Genomic DNA, 25343 nt, shown 5'->3' on the forward strand with positions numbered 1-25343 from the left:
CATTTTTCTGTTTTTGTCCTCCAGACAATCTCCAGACAAATGGTGTTTCCTACTCTTGAGACATTTTTTAGTGTTTTTCTAAAAGTTTCTCAATTCACGATCATTAATGAATGGAACCTATAGTTCTAATGATAAACTCTAAAGACAGGAATATATTCAGTTTTCATGTGGCCTAGTTTCTGTTTCTAGTAATTTAATACAGTACTTAGCACATTGTTCTTAAGCTGTGCAATTCTTTTTTACAGGATTGGAAACACAAAATCAGAAATTAAGATTCTAAGCATTGGAGGAGGTGCAGGTATGAATAACATTTTTAAGAAATTTTCATTTCACTCTAAACATCATGCTCTTTGAAGGGAATATTGATAATATTTTAGGAGAGCTGTTTTCCTTTGCTTTTCAAAGAGATCACCCTATTAAACCTAGCAACAGCAATACGACTTCAACTAAGAGTATAGCTCCTATAGATTTATAGTGTTTAGGACATCAGACTTCATTACTACCTGTGATGTGGGTAAGAGATCTGGCTGCCTTATTCTTTAGTGTAAATGGAAGCACATTGAATAAATTTAAGGATAACTTTTATACAAAATGACTTAAATGTTTGTGGAAAAGGAAAGTCTCATGAGACCTTGTCTAAGCCAAGGTTACTGAGAGCTTGGTCCAGGGACTGAAGTGCAAATTATTTGTCCATAAGGTGATACAGGAGTGTGCACTGAAATATAAATATAAATCAGAGCACAACTTCTTTCACTGAGAAGTCTCACTGTGGTAAAATATGTGCTTAATGGTGTAGTTGACTTAAACTCTGGTGGAGCCACTCAGAGTTGCAGTGGCCTACCCATCCCCTTCCTCCAATTTAGTTCCAGAACTGCCCTGAAGCATTCAAAACATTGCCAAACCTCCAAGTGTTTCTTAGTCTTACTAATATCAAAGCAAGGGCTTTTTTTCCTAAGAGAAAGTGGAAAGCTCAAAAAGACAGTTTGACCTGAGGGTAGTTTCTTACTCTGTCGTTTATGAACTGGGTGACCTTGGCTGAAATGTAAGCCTCAGTTTGCTCATTGGGACACTTGGGACATGGTAACAGTGAATTTTATCTCATTGCTTTGTGTGAGAATTATATAAATAATACCTATAAAGTGCTTAGTATATATCATTACTGCTCCAGTAAGGTGAAGGCTGGTCCCTTTTGCAGTAATAAAACAATACAATTTTGCTTCATGTCAAGTTCCTGAGTAGTGTTTTTTATTTTTAAATTGTTAGTCATCTGGAGATTTGAGTTAATATATTAATATATAAAATGTATCAGTAATTATTATTTATATGTATGTTCATTGTTTTTTTTTGATTGACACAGAATATGTACACACATATTGTCACACCAATGAGTTGACCTATAGTCCATTTTAGCACTAAAATAACCACAAAGCCTCTGATGTAATGGGATAGCCAGGCTTTAATGTCATTATTTTTCCATTTTGCCTAAAATGTACTATGATAATATGTAATAAGGACTAATGATTATAATCATTTTACTTTACTGTCATCTTTCAACAAGAAAATAGAAGCCAACAAGAACAAATTATGAAGAATATTGCCATGAATAATATTATAGAGTATTTAAGCTAAAATACTCTATTCTTGATTATGATATTTTAGGTCTAAAGGATTAATAGTGATGAATTGTCCAAAGAATGTCCTATTAATTAATAGGACAGTCATCTCCAGTGTGTTTTACACATGAGTTTCAGCAAACCAACAGGCAATATTACTATCATTTAATCGTGTCACTTGTACTTGGACAAGAAGAAAAGCCCTGCAAGGAAAAATAATTAAAAACAATTCTCCATCATGGGCAAGTTAATTGACCTTTTAATGTAAAATTAATTGAATTTCTAATGTAAATTTATACAGATGCTTATAAGCATCTTATAAGTATCTAAAGAAAGGAATATTTGGCCTGCACAGTGAAATGTTACATAGGGTGCAGATAGGAGCTAATATAGAGAAGTTATCAAAACAAATTGAGGAATGCTAGGAGTTCTTCTGACTGAGCCCTAGCACTGTATTAATAACAGGCTCTGCCTTGGAGGGAATACAGCTGCCCTTTAAGGTCACTCTTCATAAGAAATTTATCAGAAACACAAGAGCTTCAAGAAATGCAAACTATGGATACTTAGGATTCACTGTCCGAGAAAGCAACATGAAATCAAAAGCAATACGTTTTAAATATCTAGGTCTAGATGCCCTTGGTTTGAAAGAACAGTGTTTTTTAATGGAGGGTGGATACCCTACTTCACTGGGTGAGATGGTTCTGTAGCACATGGGTGATGGCTGTCTAATAGCCTATAGTTGCCTAAGTTCAAACACCAGGCAGAGAGACGATATTTGAATATACAATGAGGAACTTCCTATCCATGCCTTAGAGAAATGGACTCCTTGCATGTTGTATCATCCTCAGCATGCCTGAGAGTTTTGTAGTACCCTGTGGCTTGAGTATCCTCCCAAATCTGGCACTGATTCCAGTCCCTCGCAAACGAGGCCATTGGCCCCGTCCGGGACCTTGTGCTCAGTGCCCATCTCTTAGGGTCTCTCTGGTTTCTCTTACTAGGTTATTCTCTTCTTCGTTGCCCAGATATCTGCAGAACGTTCTCTGGATATCTTTACTACAGATACTCTCTCTTCATTTATAAAAGTGCAACTACTTTTCCCCACCACACTGGGAAAAATATACCCAAAGCAAGGAAACCAAAAACCTCCCTAAAGGAAATTGCTGCTTTTTTAGCACCTCATGCTCATGTGTTTTAGGGCATTACTTGGTTTTCTCTTCAGACGCATGAGCAGAGGGTTCATGTGCACTCTTTTCTGCCTTGCTCTTTCTTCATAAAAAGTATTTATTTGTCTATTTAATCAGATTACCTTTGTGCTTTAGAACCATTTTCATTAGACTTCTATTTTTTTCAGTTTTTAGAAAAATTGTGAAATATAACATATATATACCAAAAAATCCAATAAATTTTAAAGTACATTTTAACTAGCAGTTTTAGAACAAATTTGAAAGTATGGTATGGGTTACAGTGCCAGCATTTCAGGTGTTTCCTTCAAGCTGCTCTGAGACACTGGAGACTAAAAAGAAATATCACTGTAAGATTCACACTCAGTTTGTTAATTCCTATCTTCTTTGATACAGCTCCTCCTTCTCCCAAACTTTTGGGATATTTGGGCAATGACCATTCTAACTGCCTCCCTTCTTTAGAGGCTGACATTTATGTGGAGATAAATTCCACAGTTTAGGAGAGAATGTAAGGTTTTGAAAAAGGTGTTTCACAACTCAGTTCAAAGTTAGGTTTCTAAGCAGCTCAAAAGAAAGGAAATCTATGATAGTCTTTTTTTTATGTAGACTTTAATCACCTGCATAAAAGAATTCAATAGATGAACAGGCGCAGTTATCCATAAATTATATGACCTAATGATAGGAAAATGACATAAATATTATGTGACCTGAAAAAAAAAAAACAATAAACCCATGGGAAATTAGAAGGAAACCAAATCATGAGCAAAAATACAGAAGCTGTAGTTTTTACTGATCCCAAACTGCGAACTATAACGTTGTATATAATATATGTATGTGCATGAACTTGTGTGCATATGTTTTAATGAAACAAAATGAGCAGCTAGGATTGCTTTGTTTAGTGTCCTGAGATATTCATATTATGTTAATTTCAGCAGTGTTTTTAGATGTTGAGAGTAAATTGCTCTGTATTCTAAGTTTCATAAAATATGCTTTTGGTCCACTGTCAACGTTGATGCTTCCTAAATAAAACTACCCAGTGGAGCTTCATTATCATTCAACTTTTAATGAGTGTTGTCTTTCTGCTAGATGGTACAAGGAGGAAAAGAAACCCAGTTCTGTTTTGGTAAAGGAGAATCCTATATTCAGTCACAATACACACATTCATGCCTAGAAAAAAATGTTCCAGAAGGCAGTAATGGGCGATGTGCTCTTGCTCTGGGCTCTCCTTACAGAGAAGCATTTTGTCTGCCCTGCTGTTCAATTCTTATGTTCAGAGGCCAGAAAATTGTTTATGGGTTAGGCAGGATTATAATTCAGATCTCAATAATCTTTTATTCAGTTTTCTGCTTTTTCTTATTTCCCTATTATGTTCTGACTCAATTACTATTCCACATATAATAAAATCAAGTACATCTTTATAGCTAATTTTTTTAATCCACTAAAGCAACTCATGTGATTATAACTGATATAAACCCTCTCAAAATTTTTAATGATTTTGCTGATATATGTTAAAATAGCCTGTCTTCTTATTCTGCAACATATGGACATGAGCCTTCATTTGGGAATAAAAAAATAGAAGGAAGCTTAGAGATTATTAACATTCCCATTTTATAAATAAGAAATCAGAGGACTATCAAGACAGAACAAAGCTCAGATCTCTTTGCATCCTGTCCAGAAGGTTGCGCTAAACGGATATAAAAGTTTATTGACTTGGGAAAGGAGAGTTCAGGTACTTAGAAATGGCCAGCTACTTCTGAAAATAATTTGATCAAGTTATTAATCTCATCTGCTTTCAATAATGATCTGTTAAGGTGACACAGACGTTTAATGCTCGAAGATAGTGGGCAGAGGTAGAATGAATATAATTAGAGCAGAAGCTGGAAGAGCCAGGATGTCACATTGAGAAGTCAAAAGGTGGTAGGAAACGAAGGTTAAAGTTTTACAATGGTCTGAATTAAGGCAAAAGTCTGTGTCAGCAAGGCTCAGGATGATTGGGAAAATAAAGGGAATTTGGGTATGTTTTGCCCAGAAAAAAGAGCTTGAATGCTCTGATCATCATCTTTGAATATTTCCTGTTAAACTATTGAACATTTGCCTCCAGAGGGTCAATGGTTAAGAGCTCCAGAGAGTGATTTTTTGATTTAATATAAACTTCCTTATGATCAAATCTGTCTAGAACTGGAAGGGCACACTTGGGAGATAAAGAGCTATCTGTCATGCTAGGAGAGTCAGCATAGCCTGAAAAAGTACTTTTCATACATGCTTTAGAAGAGTCTCAAGCACTGATTTCTTAGACCAATGAAGAAGATTTCCTTCCTAAGAATCTGTGGTTTTATGAGTAACTTGGTAAAAGAGGTAGGCATTTCTCCAGATTGTGACTCTTGCCATATTTGTTTGTATTGAGGAAAAGGAATTTAAATGGGACTTCTAACTATGTGGATAATTTTTAGTCCAGATTCTAATTGTTTATGGCAAACGGAGTAGGAACTGTTTTACTCATGTGCAGCCTGGTAGCAGTTACTCCATTATTAGGGAGAGATGGAGCCCAGTGATACACTAATCTACAGGATTTAGGACTTCATATGGCCATATTCTGGGGCCTTGTATGTTGAGTATTGTTAAAGGCACTCACAATTAGTATCTAAAAAATAAACTGTTCTCCATATTTAATATGCCTAAATAATTTACCCCATTGTATTATATTTAAAACTTTCAGAGAACATGGAAGAATTGTTAAAGACAGATACATTACTGAACTAAACATAGTGCTACAATATTGGAGTCACTGTCATTAAAAGCAGAATAAACAAGATCATTCTGGCTAATGCAATAAAGCTTGAAACAGGAAAACGAAAGATAATGAGCCCAGTGAAGACAAAACTATCATTATTTGTAGACTAAATGACTGTATACTTAGAAAAGCAAATAAACTTAGTTATAAAGTCTTTTTACTTTGAATTAATATGAACACAGTAATAGCCTGATATAGGTAAGATACATAAAAACAATATGATAGATACGCATTCTTTTTTGTTAACTTTTGAATGCTTTTCATTCACAGTTTTGATTACCTATAACCTACTTGAAAGTCCATGGCATGTGGCTATCTGTGTTTTTGCAGTGGGGCAGGTTTTTATCTTGCCAGTACTCTTTTTTTTTTTTTTTAAATATTTTTATTAAAGTCTTCTCAACGCACCATACAATTCATCCAAAGTATACAGTCAGTGGCTTGCAATATCATCACATAGTTGTGTATTCATCACCATGATCATTTTTAGAACATTTGCATCACTCCAGAAAGAGAAATAAAGAGAAAAACAAAAACCCCATACATGCCATACCCCTCACCCCTCCCTCTCATTGACCACTAGTGTTGCAATTGGTCCAATTTTTTAACCCTTTATCCCCTCCCCCATTATTTATTTTTTGTTCTTATTTTTTACTCATCTGTCCATAGCCTAGATAAAAGGAGCATCAGATACAAGGTTTTCACAATCACATAGTCCTATTGTAAAAGCTATATAGTTAGGCAGTTATTTTCAGGAATCACAGTTCAGCAGTTTCAGGTGCTTCCCTCCAGCCACTCCAATACACAAACTAAAAAGGAGTATGTATAATACATAAGAATAACCTCCAGAATAACTGCTCAACTGTTTGAAATCTCACAGTCACTGAGACTTTATTTTGTCTCATTTCTCTTCCCCCTTTTTGTCAAGAAGGCTTTCTCAATCCTTTGATGCCAGGTTCCAGCTCATCCTGGGATTTCTGTCCTGTGTTGCCGGGGAGATTTACACCCTTGGGAGTCATGTCCCATATGGGGGGAGGGCAGTGAGTTTACCTGCTGAGTTGGCTTGGAGAGAGAGGCTATATCTGAGCAACAAAAGAGGTTCTCCAGGGGTGACTCTCAGACATAGTTATAAGTAGGCTTAGCTTCTCCTTTACAGAAGTAAGTTTCATAAGGACAACCCCCAAGATAGAGGGCTCAGCCTATTAAATTGGTTGTCCCCACTGCTTGCAAAAATATCTGGTCTTCCCCAGGTGAGGATGTTGAATATTTCCTCCTCCAGTCCCTCCAAGGGGCTTTGCAAATACTTTTTTATTCTTTGTGCAGGTTACTCTGGGATGTGTCAGGGTATCACATTGACCTGTACAAACCAACACAATCTCCCTCCCTATTCAAGATTACAAGTAATTATGGTGTTTGAATAAACTGACCATATGAGTTAAATTACACAGTGTGCTACCAAAAATATAAATTTTGCACCAAATGAACATTTCTTCCTTTGGTCTCACACAGAAGTTGAAGTTTTAAAATATTCCATATCATCCTTTACCCTGTGTTCTGGTTTATCTTAGTCCTATTCAGATTACCTTCATTCATATCTCTAATTGAAGTCTGATCCTTTTTTTCAACTTTTTGAACTGTTACTGTTTGGGGTAATGCTGACTTTCATAGCCTTAGGGCTTTAGCTCTGGGTCTCATGTCCCACAAAGCCCTGAAGTTCCATGGAGCAACCATGTTAACATGCAATAGTTCAACATCTCAGAATTTAGAAATAACAGTTACAATAATGGAGTAGATGTGCTGCCATAAGGGGTCTTATAATATAAGAATCTTTATAACAGGCCTTAACCTGATAACTTATATTCTTGATTTCAGTTCTTCAAGTTTGTATATTATAGTTCGTATGAATGAGACATGATAATATTTATCTTTTTGTATCCGACATTTCATTCAACTTAACTGTCCTAGAGGTTCATTCACGTAGTTGCATGTCTCACAGCTTCATTCCTTCTTGCAGCTTCTCAGTAGACCATTGTATGCATACAATACAGTTCCCCTTTCCATTCCTCAATCAATGAACTCTTAGACCACTTCCATCCATTGCAGATCATGAACACAATCACCATAAGCTCCTGCGTGCAAATGTCCACTCATGTCCCCACTCTCCCTGTCTCTGGGTATATACCTAGCAGTAGGGTTGCAGGATCATATGGCAGTCCTGCCCCTAGCCTCCTGTGGAACCACCACACTCCCTCCAAGGGGCTTCACCTCTCAGCTTCCCTACCAACAGTAAATAGGTACATTTCTCTCTCAGCATTTTCTCCAGCACTTGTATCTCCCTATTCATTTTGTTTGTTTGTTTGTTTTTTCAGGCGTAATTTTAAGTAGGCTTTGCCCATCCTTTGTGGGGATAAGTTTCATATGAATAAACCCCAGGATTGAGGGGTCGGCCTATTACTTTGGTTGTCCCCACTGCTTGTGAAAATATCAGGAATTCTCCAAATGGGAAAGTTGAATTTTCTCCCTTTCTCGCCATTCCCCCAAGGGGACTTTGCAAATACTTTTTTATTCACTGTTCAAATCACTCTGGGATTTATTGGGATATTACTCTGTACAAGCCTAGTCTTTTCTTCACACATCATACCTTCCAACCTAAGTAAAAAATCAATGGTTCCCACTATAATTACATAGCCATGCTTTCACCACCATAATCTATACAAGGACATTTCCTTTTCTTCCACAAAGATTCCTACACCCCTACCCCATATGCCCCACTTATTTACATTTAGTTTTGGCATGCTGCTTTTGTTACATTCAATGGAAGTATATTACAATATTATGTTAGCTGTAGACCTATTTTGTATTGACTGTATTTTTTTCCTGTATACCATCCCATTTTCAACACCTTGCAATGTTGAGACTCATTTGTTCTCCCTCATGCAAAAAACCTTCTTATATTTGTGCATTTAATCACCATCTACTCTACTCTAGACATTTCTAAGTTATGCTATATCAGTCTTTATCCTCTATTTTTCCTTCTGATGTCATACGTGCCATAAGCCCTTCTCCCTCAACCATACTCACACTCAGCTTCATTCATTTCACTCATATTATTGTGCTGCCATCAGATAGTATTGTTCTTGCCAGTTCTTGTACCAATTTATGAGCCAGTCTGTTAGTTGGTGAGTAGACATCTACCGGACATGCACCATTGAATAAAACTTTGTCATTTAATACACATATGCCATGCAACCATGGTATGGGGGTCTGTTACTATCTTCATTTTATAGATGGTGAACCAAGTAATATATGCTATAAGAGATTTAGGGGTTACAGAGAGGGGGGTCAGCTACAGAATCTCCTATAGTTTTGTTTCTATGAACAATAACAAACTAATAGAAATTATGAAAACATGTTTGATTAGTGAGCTAAGATATATATATTTAAATATAGGAAGTCTATTCAAGGAAAAGTTCACATTTTAACTGAGAGCAATTCAAGAAGTTTTAAAAGCCCATAATATGTGATCCTGATAAGTTTATGGTGATGCGGAAACTTTCATGTGCGTAAAGTAAGGCAATAAAATGAAACAAAATTTTCCTAAAAATAATTTAGCATTATATACCAAGAACAGTTCTGATATTCACCTGAATGTACACTGTCCTGGCCATGCGGGTTGTTGAAATATTAAAATATATGTCAAATAGACTCTATTTGCTCTGCCTTCAGTGCTCTTGCTGCTTCCTCCTGGACGCCCCCTTCTTCATCTCCGAATTCTCCACCAGCTGAACAGGTGGTGCTGTTTGGGGGCCTCTAGGTCCTTGGTTACGGTCTTCAAAGGCCTGGGTCCTTTCTGAGCAGCTGGCACCCTTGCCCTTAGGCATGTGTGTGTGTGTGTGTGTGTGTGTGTGTGTGTGTGTGTAATAGTACCATAGTCCAAGAATCTTTTTTGTGCCTTTACAACAGAATTTTATTGGCTCATGGTTTTAAGGCTAGAAGTCCAAAATCAAGGTGTCAGCTAGTCGGTGTTTTTTCCCCAAAGAAGGTGGATTATGGGGCTGTCTGCCGACGATCCTTAGTCCTTGGTGTGTCTATCACCTGGCAATGCACATTGTAGCATTTTCTCCTTTCTCTTCCAGGTTTCATTTACCTCTAGCTTTTGTCTATCCCCCCTGGCTTTTCTCTCTCTGGTCTTTTCTATAAGGCCTCTAGTACATATGATTATGACCTATCCTGATTTAACTCACTACAAATTCAGTGCGATCCTTATTAAAACCCCAGGAGCCTTTTTGGTACAAATGGAGAAGTTAATCCTCAAATTCATACCGAACTGCCAGGAACCAAGAGTCTCTTTTAACCACTAGTTCTAATTCAAGTAGTTCCGAAATTTAAGACAATTAAGATTTTTCCGTAAAAAATTATGGTGCATTGGTGGCTCTTCATAATATCAAAAAATTAAAACAAATGTATATAAAGTTAATTATATATAAAATTAACTATATATAAATGTATATTTCCACATATAAATATAAGTATGTATTGATATATATATATATACATTTAAAGATTAGTAATGAAGTCAATTATTCCACACACTCATATAAGGAATATTATACAGCCAGTACAAATGGCACTTTTAAAAAATGTTGAAATATTCATGCTTTTCGTCTCAAGTGAAAAGAGTTTATTATGGATTATATATGATTGCACCAATGTAGACTAAAAATAATTTTCTAAAAAAAAAAAAAAAAAGGGTTAGTTAGAAATAAACCAAGATGTTAACTTTTGGTTTTCTCTAGCAGTAAAAATGTTTGTTTCATTTTCTACTTTATACCTTTCCCTATGACTCATGTTTTGTACAGTGAATGTATTAGTTTTTTAGCTTTTAAAGCCAACTAAAAGCATAATTTTGTAAATGCACGAGACTCACTGGCTTTTCTGGTATCTCCTTCAGCTACTAGACTGAAATCCAAAGGACTGCTCTGTATGTGAATGTTCTCCTTTGACAGCTTTTAATTGATCTGTAATAGTAGCATATCTGCACAAATACTTTAAGACCAATCTCTGATGGATTGTACATTTGCAGAGCTTTTCTTCAGTGCCTGTAGATTCAGGACCACTCATTAGCCATGATGATGGGAGGATTCTGTTGATGAAGGGATTGGGGTTTGTCCAAGGTCTGTTCCTTGAGATACTTGTTTTCTGTCAATTATTTTCTGCTGCTTACTCCACAAGGACAGCAGGCTCTCAGATTCTTCACTCACACTAGGGGATAAATGACTGATAATTTCCTTCAGCAAGATTTTTGTTTTAAACACCATTGTGGCAGCAGGCTATTGGAACGAAGCTCAGATGAGACAACATGAAGGTTAAGAGACAGAGGAGAGAATGTGCATTGTCCTCGTATTAATGAAATCACGCTTATCATGTGAGCACCTTGAACTCCCTTTGCCATTTCAGGTCATTTCATCTTACAGCCCCTGTCTTTGAGCATAAGGAAAGTTAGAAAGTTAGCATTTCTTTAAGAAACTGGGAATAACAGAAATATCATGTTTTAAACAGTGCAATATTGTAGGTATAGAATTCACCCTCCCTCTATGTGTGTGCTGAAGTGACATTCAAGATTTATATTAGGTTAAAATTTATAAATTAAATATTAAGGCAGAATTCAGTCTTTCCTGAGCCGTCAATCAAGTTTCTCTAGACTTCCGTGTTCAGCACCTTTTGGGGTATTTTCTCTAAGTTTATATTTCATAGACCATATGGTAGCATGGGTTTTTTTAGGCTTCTTGCAGGTACAAAGCATTCTAGCTATAGATTTCTTAGGCCAGGGTCAGAAGACACAGAAAAGCAAGTGGCAATGTCCTTTTGACTTAAAGTTTATATTTATAATCCCCTCCCTGTGACCCTACAGCTACTTTAATATTCTACACTCAGCTTTCCATACTAACAGAACTACTTCAGTTCTGTGGCACTGGAGGTGTGGGCATGGGTTATGAGGTAAGAGGAGGGAGGGCAAAATTGAGACCAGAGAAGAGAGAAAAAAGAGTCTTGTTAGGAATCTTCTATCTTTCACTCTGCAGCTCCAAATCAGATTGTTCTTACTGTTGTTGCAAACCCATAGCTGAAATTATTTTTTATCACCGCACACAGAGTTATCTGGACAATCTTTCTCCCCAGAAACAATTTTTTTTTTGCCTGATAATCTAGTAGAGGCAACAAGGAAGATAGTAATCTTAATGCAACATGTAATAGAATAAAATTTTTCCTGCTGATAATCTCAAGAATTCACACATATTTTGATGTGAGAAATGAAGCAAGGAACGACTGAAATCAAATGGCAGGGATGCCGCTGCAGTCTTTAATTCCCATTTTCTTGACCTGCAGATTTTCTCCTTTAGGAAAGCCCCAGGGTTCTGAGGCCGGGATTTGTGTTTCATTTTATGTGAACGGAAGGACAAGCAAGATGTCATGAATACATGATGAGCACTCTCCGAGTTATCATTTTATTGTGGGGCTGTTTTTTCACCAGTAACTTATGACTGCCCATTTAGTAAGGTATTTCCCTTCATTCCTGGTCTCCTTTGGGCTTTTCTTAAATGTCACCTTTTTCATGGGGCTTACTTGACCACCTAATTGAAAACTGCAAACCCCCTGCACCATGCCTTCCCTTCCGTCTTCTCTGCTTTGATTTTCTCCACGGGACTTATCACCATCCATAAAGTTGGGTTTATTTTTTTTTTATGTCTGTTTTATTTACTGCTGGATCTCCAGTGATTAGAGCCCGGCGTTAAGAAGGAGCTCAAACATTATTTGTTGAATTAATGTATAATGATCTCTATTTATTGAGTGATTACTACCTATCGTGAACTGTGAATGAACTGTGATAAATTATCTCCACCAATCCTTATAATGACCCTGTAATATAGACTGTATTGTCCCCAGTTTAGGGATTTGTAATTTAAAGGGCGGAGAGGGTAACAAATTTCCACAGGATAATGATAATGAATACGGAACTTGAGATCAGTTTTTTCTCTCTATAGATTCTATTTCCTTTGAATACCTTTTCTTCCATTTTTAATTAAATGTCCTTGGATTACAAATAAAAGTGCAACATTCTTCTGCTATCTCTTAAATGTTTCCTTGATATGTAGGGAGTAGAGAAAAAATTTTCTAGAGGAGACCCCTGTTTTCCTTATTTTTAAAAAAGTGCTTACACTGTAAATACTCAATTATATGTCCCTCTTTAAATGCTACATGATGCATTTAAAATATGGCTTGTTTGAAAACAAGATATCATAACCACAAAAATATTTGACTTCACAATTAAGTCAAATCTCTCCATGTAACTCAGAGAGAAGACATGAAAAGTCAGTCTGTAGTTAAGGTAGATTTGAGAGAAGGGGTGGTATAAACAGAAGAGATTTGCAGGGAAGGAGATTTAGAAACTTTAGTTTCCATTTGCCTGTCTAAATCAAACAGCGTTTTCTGTTTGACAGAAAATAACAACGGGTGAAGAAGAAAAGAAATGATCCATAATCCAGCCCATTAGAATGCAACTTTTGATTAAAATAGAATTTATTATTTTTTAATTAACGTTCAAATGACCAGGTAGCCTCGAAATGGCCACTGATCAATATTTTTCTACTAAAAACATTTTTTCCCCTTTGTATCCTATAATAATATAAACCACCTTTGTACTAAGAGCTAAGCTTTGTTGAAAGCCTGTTGAAATTTTTAGGCACATTACTAGGCACTTCACGTGTGTTTTCACATACTGTTCTTTCAGCAATCTTTGGGGCTTCATTTCAAAGTGAAGAAACCAAGGCTTAGATATTTTGGGGGCTCAGCTGTTCTGAGACACATACCGTCAGATAATAGATGGTGGAGGTGAGTTTTTGCATCAAGTCTAATTTGCATTAAAATCCTTAAAACCCCTGGTCTTTTCCTTTTATTCCAAAACTTCAACCATAAATATCTGCAAAACCTGCCAGTTACAAATAATAATGGTAGAGAAAGTTCTGAACTCTAGAGTAAGAAATTCAAAATCTGTAAAAGAATAAACAGAAGGATATACAGACTAACCCAGGGTTTACCTCATAAACAGTGTGTTTCCCGCCCTCTTCCTTGGGCCTGCTCTCTTTACTTTCCTCCCTAAAGCCAGTGGTTTCTCCTTTGTAACTTCATTGTTTGCTGTACAGAATTCCATAATGGCGGTGTCAGAACACCATTTTTATCACACTTAATATATTACATGTTTTTTCCCTTTCCTAATCTGTAAATTTTTAATTCCCTTTTCTGTTATATATTTTGAATTATTTGATCAATTCCCTTTTTACTCTCCATATCCCACTATTTTCCCTCACCTCTGCATAGGCAACTACTGTATTCTAATAATCATCTCCAGTATTTCTCACTCTTTAATAGTGGTTATTGAGAAATGTTTGCTGTTATTTTGTGTGCAAGTATTTTTAATCTTTGTAAATAATACGTTCTATAGTACATATGTTGATGGTTTTTCCACTACTAAGTACTATAATTTGGTTCAGATATATTATTGGGTGCATGTTTTATCCATTGTTTCTGGCTGGTAAAGTATATTCCATTCTTGCCATCATCACAACTTTTTTATTCTTAAGTTTGCTTCTACTTTCAATTCTCTTCCATCTTAAATAATGCTGTAGTGAACATCATGGTACAATATTTTCTTACATACCTGTGTGAGGACTTCTTTGGATTATATGTCTATTCCATATTCAGAAACCTTGGATCATGGGTTAAGACTGTATTTAATTTGAATAAATATTACCAAGTAGCCTTCATAATGAACCTCAATGAGGTTTCCTGTGTCTGCATATCCTTGTCAGCTTTCTAATATTTTGCCAGTCCAATAAGCAAAAGTAGTATCTTATTGTCATTCTAATGTTCATCTTACTGATTATTAATGAATACGAGCAATTTTCAGTGTGCCTGTTAACCTTTTAGAAATTGGTCTCTGCAAATCCATTTTAGATATTTCCTTAGTAGATGATTGAAAGAAAATCATTTGTAATGTGCAGAATTCCCTAGAATTGATGAAATAATTTTGGTGCTGTTTTTTAGGGTATCTCAAAATCTAGACAATTAACTATTGGGAGCAAGTTTTTGAGCAAATTAACTAGTTGCTCTAATTTTATGGCGAAAGATTATAGATAAAGTTTGATGTAGGATATGTAAACTAAAGAAATCACGAGAATTATTTTTAAGTTATCCTATGGCATAAGGAGTAAATGTGAGTTAAATTTTCTCATTTTATGAATAAGGAAATGAAGTCAGGGGAGCTTTTGATATTGTCTTATTTGCCAAAGCTGCCACAACAAACACCACAACTAGCTGCCTACACACCAAGAATTCACTGTCTCCCAGTTCTGAAGGCCATGAGGCCAAAACCCAGATATTTGTAGGCCACACTTTCCCTGGTCTGCATTCTAGAGATGGCTTATTCTCTGCCTCTCTCGTGTGGCAGTGTGTCCCTTTCTGCCTCCTCTGGCTTCAGCTGACGGCATCCACATTTCCTCTGCTTAAGGACTTCCGTTATATTGGATTATTCAATTTTACCTCAACCTAATAGTATCTTTGAAGATTCTGTTCATACAAAGGAGTTCTAGCCACAGTGTTAGGACTTGACCATGTCTTTTTTGGGGGATATGATTCAATCTGTCACAGAAACCCTATTAAAATTATGCAGATATCCGGTAACCCTAAAAAGGAAAATGAAAAGGATTGGGCCATTTGGCTAGCTGGTGAAATCAACATTATTCTCATTATGAGCATAATGAAAGATTTGATATCCCAATCATCATCTTACAAAGTCATATTCTCTATCTCTGATTGTCAAGCAAGAGTTATTTTATAACAGTAATTGGAATAATTTAAGGTAGAAGAATTATCACACCTGAGTGTGTTACATGTGGCATCCTTTGTCTGCATAAAAATATGCACAGGTAAAAGAAGTGTGCACTAGGGACAGTGTCACAGGAACCGAAAAACCATGGACTAAGAATTTACCAAACCAACCTCATTCCATCCCTTGATTGCCTTGGGATCTTAGAGGGCAGACACATATGTCTATCATTAATGCAAGTGGAAATGTTTGTTCAGTGTAAAGACTTGGCCTAAGAATAGGTTTCACACAATGTACCAGCTAAGGGGAATGGGTTGGCAGGACTTTTTCTAGGGATTTCCTTCCAGCCTACCTTTATATCCTGCACTTTAAACAGATTACTTTTGTGTCATTGCAGGCCACCTGGAACATCAGTTTTCCAGGTGGTGACTCCCTTCTTTACTACACACTTTGTTCTCCTAGTTATTAAAGAAGGCTATTTTGTTGACAGCTGTCAGTTGGTCTGTGTTACATAAATGAACTGAAGTTGGTCTCTGTGTACTGGCCCTTTCTCATTTCTATTTCACAGGGCCAAGTTCCAGTTCTTACAGATCTAGTTGTTTTACAGATAGTCCAGATAAACGATTATTTTGCCATTTGCAGTTGAGCTATTTTGCTTATCCCATGAAACTGTGCCCAACATCTGCTTGACATTGATGCAACAACACTTTGCACACGTAAGATCCAATGCTGCCTTAGTTAGTATTTGGAGTGCTCTGACCCAAGGCTCCTCATCATGCTGACTCTGTGATATTGCTTAGAAACATGAGTCCACTCCTCTCCCACTTACCCCTTCTCCCCTTTGCCAGGAGTTTGGGAGTTCTCCCTGGCCCTGCTTCCCTCTGGTGGCTCCCCTGTGCCAGTCTCTGGAAGGTTTCCTACTTTGAGGGGCTGCCTCTCCCATATAAACTGTGAAACAGTGTCCACAGTAAATAGCTGTGTGGTCCTGCCGTCTAGTGATCGATCTTTCTCTTCATCCCCAAATTCAAACTAGCTACAGTCTGGCCATGCATCCATTCATCCACCAAATTATCCATCTACCCAATCTGCTATCTACCTACCTATTCATATTTTTCTGCAAGAAAAACTTTATTTTACAGCCTCCTTTACTGTTGCGCTCACCCAGAATAGAGTGTTCAAAACTCAGAAGGCCAGTCCTTAGAGTCACCAGATAAAGTTCATGTCTGAACTATGTTACTTGCTATTGATCACAGCTTCAGTGTTCTATCACTTATTATAATGTAGCCATGCCTTATAAAATCAAAAGGCATCCAACACGTGAGAGAACAATTTCTACATTATGAAAGATCACTTTTATTTTAAAACGTTTAATTAGCACATTAATGGTGAAGATGCTAGCTTTTAAAAGGTAATTGTTATGGGGAGTTTAAATAATTAAGCTAAGTAACAAATTGTTGATAATGTGAATTATTCCACATTTGACTATTTATACCTTAGGACAGTCATTTGCATGTAAGAGAAGAGCTAAAATCTATTCTGGACCTTCCCTTATGACCTAGCAGAGATAAACTGTCTTTTCTTGGTGTGATGGTGAGGCAGTGGGTTTCGTAATTGGGAGACCAAAACTTAAAAACTAATTCAAATAAGCTCTTGTTGTAACATTTCAAATTATAGATATGCAGACAGAGGAGGATTAAAAATAACCTATGACCTCACCACTGAAAAAAATCACTGATTGCTCTGGGGTGCATACTTTAATAAACACCGTGTAATGAAATGAAGCATTCTATAATCCATAGATTTGATTCTGACATATTTTGTGGATTTGCCTGACTGTACAATTTCCACACATTGATCAACTGGGAAAGTTAGTAACATCATCATAACTTACACGGACTCCAAAAACATTCATGTGCTTTGCCATTCACAAATTTGGGGAGAAAGGAGAGTATAAGAGAGGGCAGGGAGAGGAAGGGAAGAAAGGGAAATAAAAAGAAAAATACTGTGCTGGAATAAGAGTTGTAAAAAGAAAAACAAATTTACTGGAAACAAGCCCTTGTTTTTAAATCAAATTGGTGAAGTAAAGCAATAATTTAGATCAGTCGATAGAGGTTGCCTGTGTTGCCAGCTCCAGTCAATTGATGGGTAGTGACTGTCTGGAAGATTCTGAGGCTGTTGCCAGTCTCCGTGGTAAGAACACAGAGATAATTAGCCACATATGGAAGAGTTTAAGATGCATGGGAGTTAACCAGATGAAGGGGGAGGTCAGGGTGAGTAACTAGGCAGAGGAAGAAGTGTGGGCAAAGGACAAAAAGAATTGAAGAGCAGGTGCTTATTGGGAATGGGGGGGAATGCAAACAATTCAGGATTCTTGGAGCCAAAAGCTTCAAAGTATGAAATTGGGAGAGGTGAGAATAAAGAAACAAGCAATATGGTGGCCTATGTTCAGTCAAGGAGTTTGGACTTGAAACAGTTGATCAAAGTCATTAGAAGGTTTTAAGCAGGAAAGTGATGTACTTTTTAGCTTAGCGTTTTGAATGGTTGTTTTTATGGTATCTTGAGAAAGGGTCATAGGTAGGCTGACTTTTTAGGATATCATTGCAGGATTCCAGGAGAGAAAATTTGCATCTTAACAAGGGCATTGCTAGTAGGGATAGAGAAGACAAAATAAACATTTAGTAGGAAAGCTTCCTGGTGGCTAGGAAGGAGGATGAAAGAAGGAGCAAACCTTGGGTAACTGGGTGGACAGTGGACAGTGTGGGTGAACATTGCAAGAGGAAATGTTCAAACAAAATGCTAACCATTCAGACTAAGCTGTCATACTAAAAAAAAATCTGAGCTTTCTCTCTGTTGGCCTCTTTGTTGGGAAAGACATTTATATAAATCATTAAAGTGCTCATTTTGTACTTCTGAGGGAAACCAAAAATCCTACTATGTAGGGTACAAGACCAAGGCATAAATGATCTCATGGAAATATACACGTAAATACACACACATACAGGCATGTATATATATACGCAATGCGTGCATATATATATGTGTATAAAATCACAGTAAGAAATAATAGAGTTCATTATAAATAACAAAAAGCACAAAAATAAGTGCCTTGGGAGTATAAGGTATTGTTTATTATCCAACCCAGGATACTTTTCAGAGTTAGAGGTGAAAGGAGTGGGTAAAAGCATTTAAATTATAATTTTTGAAGTATTGATTTATTGGAAAACAAGCTGGTTTTCTTATGTTGGTCAGTTTATCAGATCATTCTTTCCAAAAAATAAATATTTTGTTAAAAAATGAAAAATTTGAGATCTAAAAATGAAGCAGATGGTAAAACAAGGTAACAGAAAGTAAAATGGAACCCACCCTGGGAAACAGGAAGCATGGACCCCCTACTTAAGAAATCAGAAATGCAATTTGTGTGCCATCTCCTGAGAGAATAATTCACTTATCTCCTCTTGCTGTTTGTTCATTTTTGCTAGGGATTCAAGAATAAATACAAGTATGGTTCCCATCCATATTGGGTCTCACTTTAGCGACCATTACACAAGCCCATGGTTTCTACATGTCGGTTGCAATTTTGTCAACCATCATTGCCCCAAAACTACCTGGCTTTGCCTGTGGTAGATCATTTTGCTGGCTGGGAAAGAGATGAGATACAAGCAGGCCCTGGGGATCTGCTCAATGCATTCTGCCATTTGTGCAGATGTGAAATGTCCAGGTCCAGCTTAGAAGAAGGAGAGCTCATCATCTCCCAGGGTATCAAATAATTACGTTTCAACTATCTCTACTTCAAAATGTCCTATTAAATATTGTTTATTTCAGATATATTGCAAGCTGATAGAAGCAAGAGAAGAACTTGTGGCCATCATTCCTTTGAGGGCATCTGGGATCTGTTTCTCATTAGCTCTCAGCTTTTCTTCTGAGCTTTTTTTCTTGGTTCCTTTTCCCTTCAGAAATAGTTGCTGTGGAGAAGAACAAAGTACTTTTTCTGTTCTTTAAGTATTTGATATTTTCCTATTTTTTTAGTGTGAAGTAGTCAGAAGAATAAACATTGTTTGCCCTGTTAGGCATATTACTGTCTCCTGAATTTCAAATTACTCAGACAGCCTTATCTCATCAGGGACTATATCATGGACAAATGGTAGCGTGGTGACCAGGATTAAGTGAGATATTTCAGGTAAAGTGCTTGTTACAGTGTTTGGCAAACAGTAGGTGCCCAGTAAATAGTAGCAAGAGATATTACGGAAGGAATAAAAGGCTTTATGTTGGTGGGGCCAGCTTTGGGCAAAACTGTCAAACATGCTATTCACCTCCATTTCAGCTGTCTCTCCTTGCCATTTTCTCTACATAATACCACAAAACACCATCCTCAATTACTAGTATTAGAGGGTCTCTTTATGCCATTTGACTGCCTTCTTTTTCCTGTCTAATATCTTATGTTCCTGATTTATCTTCCTTATCTCCCTACTTCAGCCTTCTCAGAATTATGGCATATGCTCTTGCGGCCTCCCATACCTAACCTTGAATGGCTCTGTTAAAGCTGTTCATGCCCAAATGTGAAAGACTAACCTCATTTTCATGTGCTAGTCCTGTCGGGAATATTTCCATTTTAATGAAGGTCAGTATCATAACCTAAGAGAATAGAAGTGCGAAACTTAAGTTGGAGGCATCAGCTATGGGGAAAGAAGAGAGATTCTTAAAGAGAGGGACTTGATGATAATAAAAATAATGAATAGCTAACCTGTATTGGATGCTAATTTTATTTTGCACTGTGCTGTATGTGCTTTAAGTCATTTAACTCTCACAAATTAGGTATTTTATTATCCCTATTTTTTTCCAACAAGGAAAATGGCTCTTAGAGGCTTAAAGCAACTTTCCCAAGGTCACATACACGTAGTAAGTGGTGAAGATCATCTTTCCACCATCTTTCTCATGCTATATTTTCATGTATCTGTTCTTCTTAACATAATTTGCTAGAGTCTAGTGTAGTGTCTGGCACACGATAAACCGTCAGTTAACAGTGGATGAATGAATGAATGGATGGATGAGTGAGTGAATGAGAATCTCTACTTTCCATGACCTTGTCTCCATTTACCTCTGTGGGCTTACCTCTTGCTGGAGGCCCTGCCATGCACTACATTTCAAGAACTCTAAACTACCCATAATCCCACATACAATTTTCTACTGCCTGAATTTGTGTCTCTGTCATTGTGACCTTTTTACCCTCAATTTCTCACTTTCTGGAAGTATCAGCTTACTCCCACTTACCCTGTACACAGCTCAGGTGTGATCCCCCTCCTTGAAAGTCTCAACCATACTGATTTCTCCTCTTATCCTCTCCTCCCCTCTCCCCACCTTGGCCCAACTGAGCCAGGGTTGTTTCCTTGTTCCCATATCTGTCTCTTCCTCTAGACCCTTTTTGAGGGCAGATGTCTGACTTATTTTTAATCGTTTTCTGTACCTGACATATTTTGCATCTTTTTCTTCTAGTTGATGCAATCTTTAAATTATAATTGACAATATTTTTTCTGATTTAGTGATACAAAAATAAGGGTTGATTGCCTCCTCCAATCAATGGCATCTTAGGTTTAATGCAGTATGGTAATAGAGATTAAATAAAGATTGCAGGGGAGGGAAGGAGGGAAGGAAGGAGGGAGAGAGGGAGGGCATAGATATCCAATTCACATCATCATTCCTACTTAAAATCTAGCTGTTCTGCATCACAAGCATTGTGTCAGTGCAATAATTGAACACTAATCTTTATTTATGCTAGGAAGCAAGACAGATAATAAATCAGCTTGAATTGTTCTTCATCATTTCTTTCTGGACTGACTTGACCTGTTCTGTATGCTTGTCTTAGGTGAAATTGACCTTCAGATTCTCTCCAAAGTACAGATTCAATATCCAGGAGTTCAAATCAACAATGAAGTTGTTGAACCAAGTGCTGAACAAATCGCCAAATACAAAGGTACCTGTAACCCATGGTGCTATATGCCAAATCTTATCCCAAATTATCATCCCAAATGTGACTCTTGAGTCATTAATAGCATAGTTACTGTGTCATGTTCTTTATAAGCTTCTTGGAAAGAAAACCTAATTAATTTGGTTCCTTGGCAGGCATGACTAAACACTTCAGAATATGAACAGTGAATAATTAGGCTCCCTTATTTATTGACTCCCCATCCATTTCCCAGTCATGATTTTTTTTTTTAATATTTATTCTTAGGACAGAGCCATTCATTTGGGAATATTTAAACAGAGTCCCTGCACTAAAAGAGCTTATGTTTAATGGATTACACCAGGAGTTGGCAAGCTTTCGGAAACGGGCCAGATAGTAAATATTTTAGACTTAACGGGCCACGTGATTGCTGCCACAACTACTCAACTTTGCCGTGGTTGCACAAAAGCAGATATAAATGCTATGGAGACTAATGAGTATGGCTGTGTTCCAGAGACATTTATTTATGGAAACTGAAATTTGGATTTCTTACAGTTTTCACAATGTCATAAAATATTATTATTCTTTTTATTCGTTTTTCAACCATATAAAAATATAAAAGATGTTCTCAGCTTGCAGTTCATACAGAAATAGGTGACGGACCATATTTTGTTGGCAATCTGTGGTTTGCTGACCCCTTGGGTTGCACAACCATATCACTTGTATCACATCAACTTTCGATTGACAAAATTCATCAGTTGATTCCCATTAAGACTAAGAAAGAGTAACCTATGTCTGACCATGGTTCTCATAATTATTTCTTATTGACTTTTTCACCTCTAATTTCATTTAATACTAGAGAAAAAAAAACAACAACCCAGAATGACCTCTCTGATCTCCTAGAGCTACAAGAAAAAGAAAAATGTGCTTATGGCTATTATGTATATAACATTGATTACATTAGAATTCTGAATGGAAATGGGTTCCACATTTGCAATTAAAGTTGATGGTGTGCCACCTCATGTCTGAATTTCAGAGCTTGTAGCCAAGACAGCAAACCTGGAGAATGTAAAGTTTGCTTGGCATAAGGAGACATCATCTGAATATCAAAGTAGAATGATGGAGAAGAAAGAGCTTCAAAAATGGGACTTTATTCATATGATTCAGGTAAGAAATATTTATTGTAAAATATTCTCAGAAGTGGAATTTTTCAGAAATATATATAAGAACTGGTTAACATTCTAATTTTTGATAGAAAAATGAAAATCTTCTGATTTCTTGTTTTACAAGTGAATGTTATTTGTTCAAATTGAGGATCAAGATTTTTATAACATTCACAAAGCCAGTTTGCTCAAAATACCTCCGCAGTTGTCAGTTTTTTTCAACATGGCTTCATGCTCATGGATAGATTTGAAAGTTCTTGGATTGAAAGTTCATGGATAGATTTGAAGACAGTAAAGCGATAGTATCTCCTAACAGAGTTCTTCAGTAGCATTAATGATATGGATGGACCAGTGTCCCAGAATAATTCCATATCCCTCTTGCTTTGCCTTCCATAGATGGTTTGGCTAGTGTACATCTGGTAGAAGGGGCAGGTTAGATGACTTCTCATGTCAATAAAGATTTACTGATGTCATTCAGCCATTTAGTAGATTATCATTCACATGGTTCACCACTGAAAAACTAGCTAGTGCAGTTCTTGGAAAAGGAATGACACTGAGTAGATGGTATGGGGCCATGTTTCCAGGAATCACAATATTTCTGGGTGGTATAGGGGGGATATAGTTTGAGGATGGTGGCTAACATCAAAAGATGTAGACATTTTAGAAATACCACTTGATAGACAGTAACACTCCTTACTTCCTATAATCATATCTGTAGTCACCCCAAAGGAATAAACATAAGAAATCAAAGGAAAAAATGATTCCAAGTTTGGTATATTCAGGCAGTCCTATATCTCTACTCCCTTACCTGATGAAAGCTTTCATCTATAAGGGTCTTCACATTGCTTAGCAATCCAATGATGCTTCCTGATTAGGCTTGCTTTCCCACTTCCTCATACCTACCTCTGTCTCCGTGCATGCTCCCCATCACCCCTGCCCACCACTCATTGCCAACCAACGACCTCTCTGCCTACTGTATAGAGAAAAAGAAATCATCAAATAGAAACTCACCTTTCACCCTCCAAACTTTCAAACACAGCACCTGTACCCATCATCTCTTTCTTCCACCTTATTACAAATGTCTCCTTTTCCCACTTATGTTTGTAAAATTTTACAGCTTCAGGGTTTAGCTTCTTTGCTATCTCTCTCAGAACTGTCAAAATCACTCTTCCTTTCTTACAGCAACTCTGCTTCTCTCTGCATTGCTGTTCTATTCCTCTTACCCTCCTTCTTTGTCTGCTCTACATTTTTTCTGCTGTGTATCTGCCTTTTCATTGTTCCTTATAATCCTAACACTCTTGGGGTATTATTTCAACTCAATAATCACCGTCAACTGTGGAGAATCTGTGTCTCTAAGATCAAATTTCAGGTTATTTGTTATGGCCCATTTCCTCTTTTTTAGCCAGGTCATGTTGTAGATTGTTGGCCAAATTGTGGCCTAGCTGTGTATGGAAACGTATGTGTGGTCTTTATGGGGTACAACATGGAGTGACTAGTTTTAAATGTGGCCATTAAGGCAACATGGGCATAAGCAGGTCTATTTTTTTCATCTATTCATGTGAGGCAGATGCAGCTTAAGTTGTTTTCCTTTCATGCAATGAATTCTATGTATAAGTGTGCTACATGGAATACTGAATTCTTGTCCAAGAAAGATGAAGATGAAGTAAGAAATAAATGTCTATGGGGATGAATTCCCAACGCTGCAAATTCTTAGGGGCAATTTCCCACTGCTAATGCATAATTCCAAGCTCTGTCTGTGTTGAATGGAAAGGCCTCTCTGTGTACTACATGGATTGGTCCAGAGTTAACTAAAAATGTGTGAGCTGGCCTGTAATACCCAGTGATCAAGCATGTAACCTCGTGCTTCATCCGGTCCAGTTTCCTAGAGCATCTATCAACGTGAGTGCCTGTCACATTTTCTATGATTTAAAAGAAGCAGTCCATAAGCATATGGTGAAGCCTAGTACAAAAGCTTAATTTTAAAGCAATGTTCCATGAAATGATGTCTGTTTTTATGGTGCTGGCACCATTTTCTCCCAGGAGAACCACAATTCACAAAATACAGAGTAGGTGTAGAGTCAGATTCCCCGTGTGCCTGCCACGAAGTGGCTTTGACAATAAATATCTGTGTTATTGAAAGGAGAAATAATAAACTTAAAACCAGTTGTTTTTAGTTGAGCAAATAGCATTGTTTTTCCTTTTCCCGAATACCCTTTTACATTATTCTTTCTCTCCACATATCTTTTTAAAATTTCTTAAGTGGTTTTTGAGTAAAATCTACTCAACCTGAAAATCAAACTTTCCAGTGTGTATCTAGTTCAGACAACAAAGATGTTGACAGAGAAGTTTTTCATTTCTCATTTCCCTCATTTCTAGATGCTGTATTATGTAAAAGACATCCCAGCTACCTTGAAATTCTTCCATAGTCTCTTAGCTACCAGTGCTAAGATTCTCATTATTCTTGTGTCAGGTGAGTTATCTACATTCAAGCCTGAATTTTAAAAGAGCATTAGTACATATGTGCATGGGTTCCTGTGTTTCAAAACAGCTGGTATATTTCATCTTTGTTAGGAAATTCTCGACGTGATCTCTGACCATAAACAACTAATTTTCACAGCGTTAAGAAATTTATTCAAAGCAGATCTCAATTTAGGGGTTGAATGGAATTAAAAGTCTGTTTACTTCTCTGTTTTGGAAAAGTATGTCTTTATCTTCTAAGTATGAATCCTTTACATATAACCTAGAGCACATGCAACAGATGGGAGTTTTTAAATGAGACT

The 25343-nt window shown here is 36.8% G+C and overlaps 1 protein-coding gene across 1 annotated transcript in view; it reads left to right on the plus strand.

Moving 5' to 3' along the window:
- The window catches only part of HNMT (histamine N-methyltransferase), a 48797-nt gene that overhangs the window by 15536 nt on the left and 7918 nt on the right, over positions 1-25343 (plus strand). Inside the window, exons 2-5 of the mRNA XM_077153680.1 lie at positions 246-298; positions 21323-21430; positions 22437-22567; positions 24940-25033. Of these exons, the coding sequence (XP_077009795.1) occupies positions 246-298; positions 21323-21430; positions 22437-22567; positions 24940-25033 (386 nt within the window). The remainder of the gene's footprint in view (positions 1-245; positions 299-21322; positions 21431-22436; positions 22568-24939; positions 25034-25343) is intronic.

The sequence above is a fragment of the Tamandua tetradactyla genome, chromosome 3 (assembly GCF_023851605.1).
Source record: "Tamandua tetradactyla isolate mTamTet1 chromosome 3, mTamTet1.pri, whole genome shotgun sequence".
NCBI lineage: Eukaryota > Metazoa > Chordata > Mammalia > Pilosa > Myrmecophagidae > Tamandua > Tamandua tetradactyla.